The 12,194-nt window shown below is 38.5% G+C and overlaps 1 protein-coding gene across 4 annotated transcripts in view; it reads left to right on the forward strand.

Annotated features, from left to right (window-relative positions):
* The window catches only part of PLCB1 (phospholipase C beta 1), a 405,252-nt gene that overhangs the window by 369,236 nt on the left and 23,822 nt on the right, over positions 1–12,194 (forward strand). For 3 of the 4 annotated variants that reach the window (XM_068414791.1, XM_068414782.1, XM_068414801.1), the window contains one exon: positions 11,522–11,586. The exons of the other annotated variant lie outside the window; for it this stretch is intronic. In XM_068414791.1, coding sequence (XP_068270892.1) covers positions 11,522–11,560 — 39 coding nt within the window. In that variant the 3' untranslated portion in view covers positions 11,561–11,586. The remainder of the gene's footprint in view (positions 1–11,521; positions 11,587–12,194) is intronic. 4 annotated transcript variants of the gene reach the window in all.

Raw genomic sequence — 12,194 nt, forward strand, 5'->3', positions numbered from 1 at the left:
AGTGTCTCAGGTCAACATTTAGGTGAGGGTGTAAGAGGTTGTGTTACTTCCAGTTGACTCACCTGCATGTGTTTGAGGATGAGAATGTGCCTTGCTGAAAGCTGACTGCTATTACGAAAGGAGAAATAGCAAATGTTGCAATATAATACACGTTCTCATAACCTAAGGTGGTTATTGTCCACTGAAGATCGCTTTTTCAACATATGGGAAAAAGCTGATGTACTACTGAACCTGTTAAGAAGTACATTCAGCTAAATTACTGTGTCTCAGAGAAAGTTTGCAATAACTCATAGCATATGTCCACAATGGATATGTGAAAAGCATAACGTCTGATTTTGCTTTAAGCTTACTTTTTTATTTTATATCAGTACTATAAATTGACCTACGACTACAGGCTGCCTTGGGTATATCTAGATTTGCGATCAGTGTACAGCATAAGTTATTTTTAGATGTGAAATATCCTTGCATCCACAAAAAGTGTGGTTATTCACTTGGTATAAATGCGCTAGGGAAATAAGTAATTTTAGTGCTTTTAAGTGGTTTGCAATCAACTTTTTTCACTTTATTGGATTTAAATCTTTTTCCAGTGCTTGTGAACTATTTAGTTGGATGAGTCTGTTTCTAATTGATCACCAAGTCAGACATAGCAATGTGATCTCTAAGTTCCTGTTCGTGAGTCTGGTTTAATTTCAAAGATATCATTTGAAAGACTTATACTAACTTCATTAAGGATTTCATTGGACCCAAGATGAAATCATGGTCCCTCCTGAAACTGTGAATTCTTACACTGATTTCTAAATATCTCAGTCTGAATGGCAGATGTTTGAATCAGTGCAGCAGCAGACGTTTCCTAGGGTATGGCTGGATTCTGGCACAAATTCATGAAGTTGGATCTCTGCAGAGACTCCTGTTAGAGATTCATATTCAGAGCAGAACTTAAAACTCATTACAGCCAATAGTTTTAAGTGCATACTTCCATGTAAGCACTTGCTTATAGCACTAACAGCAACCAAAGGAAGCAATAATTCCCTAATAATGTTAGACACTTTTGGAGCAAATGAAATTTGACAAAAATGAGCAGACACCCGGAATGCCAGACAACATCTGTAACACCTGGAGATTAAAGATGGGGATCATTTCTGATCATACGTGTGTAGGTGCATTCTCAACCATTTCCCAGAATCTATGAATTTTGTGGGTTTAGATAATACTCTTTACAAACCAATTGAGTCTAACTTTTAATTAAGAAAGTTAATTGGAAAATGTCCTTAGAAATTAGGTTTCTCCCCTGACATACCGTAAATAAATAAGTTATGTCGGAAAACAAGATGAAGATAAACAAAGGACGATTTCAAGCTTTTGAGGACCAGGAACTGTTTAGTCCTCTAAACAACAAAAGTACATTTCATCATGTAAATATCAATACGTGCATTAATATTTATATTCAAGTTATTATTAATTTGATTGCATTCTTTTAATAAGAAACACAGATAAAATAAGTGCTATTGCAAATATTTGCTTGCATTCATATCACTTCCCATTACTTCTGCGTTTCAGCAGTGGTTAGTGCTGTTGAGCAGCCTCCAAACTGATCCCAGCTGAGGCAGCTCCTCAGAGCCCTGGGAAAGTTGGCATTTAAACAGCCTGAGTTGCATCCCTTCTCCTGGCAGAGCTCAGATATGCCCCGGGGGAGGTAATTGCCCACTGTCACTTCGTGATTCCTTTTCGTAAGAGTATCAGTACTGCTGGTTGTATTGGCTTGCCAAGCGTGTTGAACTGCTCGAATAAGTGAAGTTCAAGGGAACCAAAACGTTGCTGTTTCATCAGACTTCAGAGGCAATGTACAGGTTCTCGTTCTTTGGTTGCTTCGAGAACTGTATGCTGAGTCAGCTGCATCCAACACCAAGCTCAGCTCTCTGCCTACCCTTCCCTGCAGTCGGCTGAGTAAGATAAGTAACCCCCAGCTCTCTTCCCTATTTGTGGTCCTGCCTGTTAATGTAAATTCCAGTTGGCAGCAGATTACATTAATGCACTTAATTAATTTAAACTACAACTAGCAAGCAGATACAGAATTTGCTCAGCCATGCCTGGAAGAATGGCGTAATCTTCAGGAGAGGAAAGGAGGATTGCTAGGAATACCGTCTGCTTTAGCTACACCTGTTTAATTTATCCATAAATTTGAATTGAAGCCCCACTTCTGAAAAAATCTGGAGCTTGGTAAATTTGAAATATGACAAGCGTACTTCAGCCTCCTTATGTTTTTTCAGATATAGTAGGACGTCATCTCTTCAAGAAATGATGGTGTTCATGAATTTGCAGTAGCTCAGTGCAGGAACAGAGACCCTGAAATGCTTGGTTCTGCATGGGCCTCTCACAAAAAGACAGTCCCTGCCACAGTTGCTTCCTGAACATAGTTTTCAACCAAATGAATTCTATAAATATTCGAGCAAGAATTAAACATTTGTATTATGAAAGATAATTTGAAGTCTTTCTTATTAAGCCTAGTGAATATACATTCAGCATGATTGTTACATTAATTGTACACCTATTATAGTTTTTGCAATGTGATTAATATCTCCAAGCACTGTTTTAACAACAACTAAGAAATTAATAAGAGACAGACTGGGATAGCTGTTTGAATAAGTATTTTTGGGGTGTCAAAGAAAAAGCTAGTAACAAAGTTGGACACTTTTACAATCCAGTTTCTTCTGAAGTTGTAAGTTTTCAGGCCTGGCTTTATAAAGCATTGAGATTTTTTTGTTTACCTTTTAAGTCTTGTAAGACTCAATGCAACACTTTAAAACATAGTAGTAGCCTAGCATCAGGCACCACATCTATTTAGCCTGGTGAATAAAGAGTTCTTCCGCTCATTTCTGGTTTGAGAATTTTACCTGCTGGCCCACAATTGTTACAGTTTTGGTCTGAATCTTATAAGTGGTTCTGAATTGTTCTGCTCTAAAATAAGCATCACTGTAGCTTTTGAGAGTTAGGCATCTTCCAGGCTGACATTTGTTTAATGTTATCTTTCATAACATTTACTGGTTGGAGTTTAAACTCTACAATTATCCACGTGGACAACGCTCAGACAACTAGCTTAACTGAGCACCTAAAATAAAAGCTTTAGAGGAGGCTTTAAAAGAGGTGTAGCTCTGTCTCACCAAGGCTTTGCTGGACTTGGTGCAAATAGAGAGACATTTGTTGGCACCTGATTTGCCAAAGCTCTGAAAGACACGTCTGTTCAGAAGTCTGCAAGGTTGCTTCCTAGAGGTTTCTTACATTTCTACGTCACTCTCAACATAGCATCTTAAACTTCTTGGTGGAAATGCAGTTCAGGACGCTGTGAATGATTAGATCACCCTAAGACGAGCCTAAGCAGATTTTAGCAGATTTTTTTTTCTGTGGGAATGAAGCAAAGATTTTTGGAGAAGAAAAAAAGGGTTGATTCACTAGTAATCAGAGGTAATGCACACTCTTCCTGTAATTGCATCTCCTTTCAGTTTGTGAGGTTTAGTGAAAACAAACAGGGACTGCACTGCCCTTCTCCTTCTCCTTATCCTCTGGAAGTTTGGTATCATGATGGAGCCTTTTTTTCTGGCCCAGTGAGAACCGCTTTCCTGGTAATGCTGCCGTTCAGATAGAGGCTCGGACCTCAGGAACGTGAATGTGCAGGAGCAATGTACTGAAAACATTGGGTGGAATCTTCCTTAATTCCGTGCCCCTCCAAGATATCCGTTTTTCTCAGCTGTTCCCATGCTTGTGTACTTCCCTGACTCAACTGCGTTCCAGGAGTGAAAGAATTGGCCTGTATCTACCCAGCACAATCAGCTGAAAATATTTTTGTATAAACCTGACAACAAAAGTGTGGGTGGATAAGGTCAAACCCAGATGCCACCTGCAGATATATCCCCTTGGCGCACAACTAGTGTATTATTCTCTTCAAGGCCGGAAAGGGCTGGAATTGAGACAGAAAGGCTGGGTGGTCCCCCAGATTTAATGTGCCAAGAAAGAGTTCCAGCCTACTGTGCTCTTGGTCCCTCGGGCTGGAGATCAAAACCACAGTTAAGCCATTCTGCACTTCGTAATGTTGAGAAGACAAATCTCAGCGGGTGTCTCCTATTTTTCCCTCATCACCTGACCTCACTTTGGCCATTTTGTCATCGCTTAGAATAGTTGTTTTTATGGACCTCAGAATTAGGTAGTAAGTCTAGACATAGTCCACCAGCTGAGTCAATAACACACGGGGTTTGTAGCTAATTTTTCAGGGTTATATGCTGTTTGGAACAGGAAATCCATGATTTTAATTAGCAATAAATAGGAAGTAGTCTGCTGTGAATTGATCTTAAACAGGTACTGCTGCACTAAATTAGTTCAAAATAAGCAGGATTTTCCATTGAGCAGATTGATATTAAGGCATCTTGAGTTTATCAGCAGTAGCTACATTATCTGTAGCTACTATTTCTAACTTTGGTTTCAGAAAAGAATGAAGCTGAAAATCTGTTCTTAGACTAATGAGCTTAACATAGAGTACAGAGCATTGGGATAGAAGGGACTTCCCCCATGTAATCATTTGAAGAGCTAATTGGCATATGTATTACATCTTAAAAAATAAATGGAACTAATAACAATTTGTCAAAAAATAACATTTTTGTTTATTTCACAATCATTTAATGTTTAATGAAATTTTGGGAGATTACGTTTTCTTGATGTGGTTGTGTAAAAGATCCTTTTATCTGACACTTCATTAGGAAAAGGATTTGGATTTTGAACGTTCTTAGGAATTAAATCTCCTTCTACTGCAGGGAAAGCTGTGCAATCTGCTATATTTAACACAGAGAAGGACCTAAAATTGCCTAAGCTCTCATGCTAGCTCTGTAAGACAAGACTATGCTATTGCTTTCAGAGTCTAATAGCATTAAAATTTGAATTAATAACTTATATTTCATACAATTTTGCAGATGGGTGAGTTGAGACCTTAGCAGTGAAATGACTTACGGGAAGTTGCAAAGGAAATCAGTTTGTCAGATAAAATGACTAAACTATTTCATTTGTATGAGGCATTGAATCAATGAGACATCCATTTGCCTGATGCTTATCTCAATTTCACTGGCATTTGCTCATAATCATTTCAGAGATGTTATTGGTATCACTTTGGATATGTACTTAGAATGACATTTTGGGATAGGACAAAAATTTAATTTGCAGTCTTCCAAATTTGAGTATCCTTTACAGAAAAGTAATTTCTGTCTCACCACCAAGATGAGAGGACTTGGTCCTTTACATCCCCTGAAGATAATTTACTTATAAAATCAGTGTATTAACACTTTACACTTTAAAACAATCAAATAATGTGGTGCACTCACTAAATTGGGGCAACGAGTATGTTTCACTGAAAAAGCTTTTGGGCTTTACTCTCTTTGACCTGTTTACTGTAAGGACAGAGGGAAGACTGAGCCATGGCAGCATCCTGCTGCAGGCTGTGTTCTTACAGAAATAACTAGGTTAGCTGATGTTTAACTAGGCATCAGACAAGCAGTTCCGGTTTGGGTACTATATACCTTATTTTAAAATTATGCATTGTGAGGACAGAAAGCTATTTTTAAGGTGGAGCTAAGCTGATTTCTCTTAGTTTTGTGGTTCACCTCAGAGAACAGAGGTCCTTCCCAGTCCTTGTTATGTTCTCACACATATAAATACATCTTTGTAACACTTGAGTTTCAAAGGATTAGTGAGAATTCAGCATTGCTTAACATGAAATATTGAGCTACTTAATCTGTATCATGTGATGTAGACAGACTAAGTCTTTACGAGAGGAGAAGTGTCCTCAGTAATGTAGATTGTTGTATAAAGTCTTTGACAGCTTTGTACTCTCCTATGATATAACAGGTTTTGGGAACACTGATTGTTTTCCAGCTTTACAGTAATGGGACCATTATAGGACAGCTAAAAAGGCTTCATTATCATGTAAGAAATAAGTTCCTAAAGCTCTTGGTGGCCGTGTCACTGTGGCCAGTGAAAGAACTCTTGACTTCAGTTATTTTAGTGCTTACTGAATAATAACAAAAAATCATTCCACTTAGTAAAAATACAATATAATTCTATATTTTCTTTCTTTGTTTAGCCCACTCCCAATGGTAATCTAAGTCTCTCTGATTCTTTTATTCCCTTTAATTGACCAGATTGGAATGCATTCTTTCATAACTGCTGACGAACCCTAAAATAATCCCTTGCCAACCTGCTGTTCTGGATTAGCTATAGCAGTACTGTCTCCCTTAGCATTCTTTCCATTTTTTAAATAATTTGGACTTCTTTGTGATGACTAGCTGATTCGCAGGGGTTGCCTGACTATCTCTCAGACTAAGGCAATTTGCCAAGTGCATCCATGGAGTGGGGAGTGACCTTTTAATGTAGTCTGAGTGATATCAATAGCAAAATTCAGACTGACTACAGTGGAGTAAGCCCATGTCCTAAATGGGTAAGTCTTTGAGACTTTCAATTCAAGTCATCCACTGAGACATTCACAGAATCTTGTCAACCTCATTACTGCAATGCGTTAACTCGTCATGCTTGACCAGAGGAACATGACCTCCGGATAAAAGAGTCCTAGATTGGACTTTTTGTATCCAACATTCATTATATTAATGGAAATATGTTTCTGAGAAAAATTCTATTGTTTTGATTTTTCTCTAGCTTACAAGCTAATAAATGTTTTTCTGCATACAGTAAAGGTGATAGATAAAATGTTTTGTACCTACAGAATTTCAGTGATAGTCTGCCTGGACCTTGTGTTTTGGTTTGTGTTTTTTTGAGCTGAAAAATATATATTCTGACTTAATCTTCTGGCATTTATGAAGCTGTTGTATACAAGTAGTTGATTTTTTTTTAAAGTAACCAGTTGGAAGCAGGAATGGAAACGTACTTTCCTTGCCCAGGATGAGAAATAGGAGTGCATGTGAAGACTATTCTTGCTGCAGTTGGATTGTGCATGTGTGTAACTTCAGGGTGAATTTGCATAGTGATGGGTTTCACTCACGTTGTTAAATCAGTGATTTTCACTGGCATGCAGCAGAATTAACCTGAATTGGTTTTACTGTTTCACTGAGTGAGATCAAAGCCAGGACCACTCTCTTCCTCCTGCATTTCTTCCTCCATCTGTCTACTTCACAGTCAGTCTCGGATCAATTAATAAGCAAACCTACATGTGCATTGTCTTTGTGATAGGGGAGGATCTTTTCTGATCCAAGGAAGATGAGAATATAGTGGGATTTCACAACTTTCAAAATTTGACTACAAGTTGCTACCTTAAATGTTTTTTGTACTGTTTCTGTGTTGCTGTGAGCTAGATTTTGTCCTAAGTGTCTGTTTGTGCCACCTTGCTGTGGATGACACCCATGGGGAAGCATGCCCTCTGTCCTTTCTTTTCCTTTTTTGCTTGGTTTTGCAATTCAATCGTCTGTTTGTAGATCCCTATATAAAGAACACTCTTGCGTAAAACACGTCTGGCACGTTATTTTGTAGGTGAACTCTACCAACACACAACACAGCTGGAAAGAAATTTTGAAAAGGAGTCATGGCTTATAATTTAGGCCAGAGCTGCTTCCATAAAGACCAAGAAACTTTTGCCAAAGGCAGAGCTGACAGCAACACGTGTAAGTTGCTGAATAACAGAGAGGTGTGAATTATTGAGAGAACTAAATGATGTGCTGCGAGGCAGCTCCTGTGGATAAGGAGTAGTCCCTTTTTCTTTTCCCTGAGACAATACACTTTTCTTCATTATATTTTTAAAGGTTCATAAAAGATAATTGTAAAGAATAGTCACATTAACTACATTTGATTGGAGGTGTTAGGTCAGCACAATTTGTTGTGGTGAATGACAAGATTCTGTGCCACATTTCTATGCGTTAGCAAGAATATAAATCTGGTCTAATTGTGGCAGTAGTTCTTTATAGTAATGTCTCAATAAATGAGAACACAACACAGCTTTTCACAACAACTTAGAAACCAGAAATATAAAATGCAGCCTTTGCACAAGTGAGGACACATTCGGGATCATCAGATAAACCAGAATATATTCAATATTTTAAAAGCTTAATCTTGCATTGGATTGCTTTCTGGACTTTCTGGTGTCTCCAGAAAACCAGCGTTAAGTAGACGTTGACTTTGAAGAGCAGATAGTGCATTAACACTTCCCCCTGTCATTAAGTGTTCTACAGTCTAGTTCCCATGTGTGTCTTCTCTAAAACGTTGTCTCAGCACTAATAAAAGCAATAGATATTTGGCTGCTCAGTTATGAATTGGGAAAGTATATGTATTTTCTGTGTTGTATTATCTATGCATTAGAGATTTCACACAAAGCTGCTTAATACAATGTCTGTACATACAGAAAGATACTTCTCACACTAGAATCAAGAAGTTGCCTGGGGATTTTGAAGACCAGGTAATTATGACAACTACAGTCATGACCATCAGAACAGAAAAGAGCTTGAAATTCAGTGTTTGTTTTAATCCCTCTGTTTCTCTCTGACTTTCTCTTTCTTATGCTGCAAGACAATGCCTGGAGCTCCAAAACTAGCGAGCACCCCTGTGGTAAATATGTGTGCATAATATATAATATACGTCTGCTACACTAGCATCATTTGGATCGGGAGTATCATAATGGTGCAAGTGCTCAGACTCTATTGTTAAAAGCTCTATAAACAACACAGCTTTTGAGTGGCGTGCACCCTACTTACAGCTAAGTAGTTGTGTCTTGTAACCTTATAGTTTCCTGTCACTGTGGAATTCATGCTATCCAGATATCTCTGTTACTTTCAGAGGACTGTGTTTTGATAAATAATCAAAGGGGAAATCCTCAGTTTGATTAAGTAGAGGGGGTTTTGTTATCATTTTTGGATGTTGCTTTTTTTGAAATGTTTGCTTATTTTGAGCCTGCTGTTCATCCTCCAGGTAGGTAAAATCTGCATATTGGCAAATGTGCGCCTACTTTGCACACCCAAGTCCTGGCATGGCCAATACATACCCGCAGGCACCTGCACGCAAAGTAGACACACATTTTCACAAACCAAGATGTATCCTTTAACAGGGAGGCTGGCTAAAAACCTTGCCAAAAGTAAGGAAAAGTAATAACGTCGCACAAACCAAGGAATTTAGCAAGAGGATGCTTAGTAGTGTTTCCCAAGGCTGGTTTTAAGGGAATTTCTAATCAAATCTTAACCTGCCTCCAGTAGTTACAAGCCTCATTGAAGTAACTAGGCCAACAGCCACAGTAACAAAATGTTTGTGTGCTGCAAACATATATGTAATTTTGTAAAAATTGCCAATTTTAAGTAAGGCACTTTGTGATTTGTCTGTCAGTGGGAGCACAAAACCAGTGAAATATATAGATCAAAGGAACAGAAAAATGAAGTGCATCAGGAGAAGTGATAAGGAACTATGCAAAACAAAGTAGCTTTCTTTTTTCACTTTACATTTCACCTTCTTGCTGCTACATTTTTTCTGCTACAAAGTGTCACCTTCTGCTTCCTCAGCTAATATTTTAGATTTGTTTTGCGTGTCAAAATGATGCAAGCTCCCACAATCACTGGCACCCATTTCCTGACCATCTTATACCCAACATGTATCTTATAACACCATTTGTGTCAGTGTTAATGCAGTACTTTTACAGCCCACCGCTACCGAGGTGAGAAAGAGTTCAAGGAGAAAAGAAATGAAATGGTTTTGTTCATTTGTTGCAACACAATATAAGAAGGTGGCGTAAGCTCCCTTGCACAGAATTTCAATCAAATCCAGCCACGTTGTTAGCTAATTATATTTTTTTGCCTGCCATTGTGACTCAATTAGAAGGCATTTATGAATCTGCATGAAAGTAAAATGAGGACACAGTGCTCAAATGTATTGTTCTGCTTCTTCACCCATTACCAAGGAAGTGACTCAATAATTATATTCAGTTTAAGAAAATACTTTGAGAGGAAATGTTTTGTAACAAATTTTAAAAGTACTACTTCAGTTATTAAGCTATTTAATCTTTAAATATTAAATGAGAAACTTTATTTTGTGCTATTGTCTGTTTCTATTTCTTTCTAAAGGTTTAAGTTTTCAGTTTCATTTGTAACAAATGTGACAGCTAAGACAAAACACAGTTTACCTCAGTGAACTTGCATGCAATTATTCCAGGGCTGACTCTCACCTAGTATCACCATATTATGTTGGATGCCATTACAGCTCTGGCTTCTGGACGATGTAAATACAATCCTGTCTTGAATACGTGATAGAGTATAAAGTATATGATGTGGGAAGTGTCAAGATTTTAGTGGCACCGACCGTATCATAAAAGAGCTGTGATTTAACTTCTACAAACAGAACCAAGTTCAGCAATATACTCATGCAATTATTATCCATGTGAAGCAGTAAATCACTTACTACTGCAATAACACTTATTTTAGAGTAAAACAAGATAGTTACCACAATGATTTAACACAACAGAGAATGAAACATACTGCAGCCACTTGAAAATGGCATGGCGACGTTGTTTAAAGACTATACTGAGCAAGAACCAAAAAGTCACCCTTTTCTCAGTTCCTGGCTATGATTTTATAGCCATCTTCTAGTAACTGCACAAACTAAAAAACTTGGGTCTTTTTGGTTGCTGCTGGACTACCTTCAGGACTTCTTCGATCCAGACCTTAGACCTCTTCAAGAGAGAGAAATTAAGTTCAGGGTGCTCAGCATGGCACATGATGAACCACAGCTATCCCAGTGAGTCAGCTCTGAGTAGCACGTAGCTGCCTACAGCACGTCAGGGTCTTCTAGGTAGATGGGACAATCTGACAATCCTGCCACTCTTTTGAGCTATCAAACAGAAGGTTCAGCTCCAGAGACAAACACCAACTCAGGACGAAGGCGACTGAACAGTAGTAACATCTCCAACAGCAGCATGTCCCACGCCTTGTCCTGCTCAGGCACTCGTGCAAGACTGACTCAAAGGGAATAGGCTGTCTGGTGAAGGAGCAGTACCAGTCTTGTAAGCACTTGGTGATGTCCTTGAAGGTTTTCCATCCAAACTGCACTGAGCTCATGGGATTAGGCATGACTGCAGTCTAAAGCCTTCCTGCTGCAATGGCCAGAGGTGTTTCTTCAAGCACATGCTTCAGGTGGTATGGCTGATGTTCATTTTTTCCTTCAGAGACATGCTGCTTTCCCCCTCCCAGAAAAAAGGTGACATTTCTTGTGATATGCGTAAGCTTCAACTTCAAAGAAACCCAGATCTCCCACATAACACAGTTGAAATATTGTCCTCTTTTAGTATGGAGTGACAGGCTGTGATAAATAGACTGGTTTCTCTAACGTGTACCTAGTCAAATATTAATGAGCCAGCACACAGAAGCATGAAGTAATCTTTTGTTTTTCATTAAGTGCATAGATTAAAGAGATGTTATTTTACTGTAATGCAAAGAATTATGTCATTTCAGCTTAGAGTAATTGTTAATCGCATCAAATTGAAATGATCCTTGGTTTTGTTTTAAAGAGCATAGAAGAACAAGAAGTAGAGGAAAAACAGAAGTAGAAATGGAGTATGAGACTATAGTGAAAGTGAGTGAAACATTCCCCTTTTTATCTAGTAATGCTAATGTTGTTTTCATTTTACATGTCAAAACTAAGTCAGGAGCATCCACAATTTACTGCCTGGTGGTTCTTCTGAAATCTTTGAGCAATTATAGCCCTGATTATTATCTGCTAGCTGCATAACATATGTTGCCACTGACCATTATATCCTTTTTATACTGGGAAAGCAATTTGTGGCTTTTTCAAATCATACCCCACCCCATTGTCTCCCTGCCTGTTTTATTTATTGCTGCTTTTGCCCCACCTCAGCGCAGCGGCCAGGGGCTGTGTGTGACAGCATGATTATACAAGCTTTCTTTCCACAGCCCTTTGGGTCATCAGAATATCCTCTGTTCTCTGCTCACAGTAGCTGCAGTACTCTCAGGTCAGAAAACCAGGCACTATGAAATGTCTCTCTGAAGAGGTAAAGAAGATTGACACGGGGGGAGGATGTGGGAGTAGGAATGGAGAGCATCTGAATGTAGAGGTATGAGATGGGGAAAGGTGTTGTAGGTAGGAATTCTGGGTACCTCTGAAGATTAAGCTTACCAAGCAGATAAATTAAGGATTTGTCATCTGGGACACCAGAATATGGG

The sequence above is a fragment of the Nyctibius grandis genome, chromosome 1 (genome assembly GCF_013368605.1).
Source record: "Nyctibius grandis isolate bNycGra1 chromosome 1, bNycGra1.pri, whole genome shotgun sequence".
Lineage (NCBI taxonomy): Eukaryota > Metazoa > Chordata > Aves > Nyctibiiformes > Nyctibiidae > Nyctibius > Nyctibius grandis.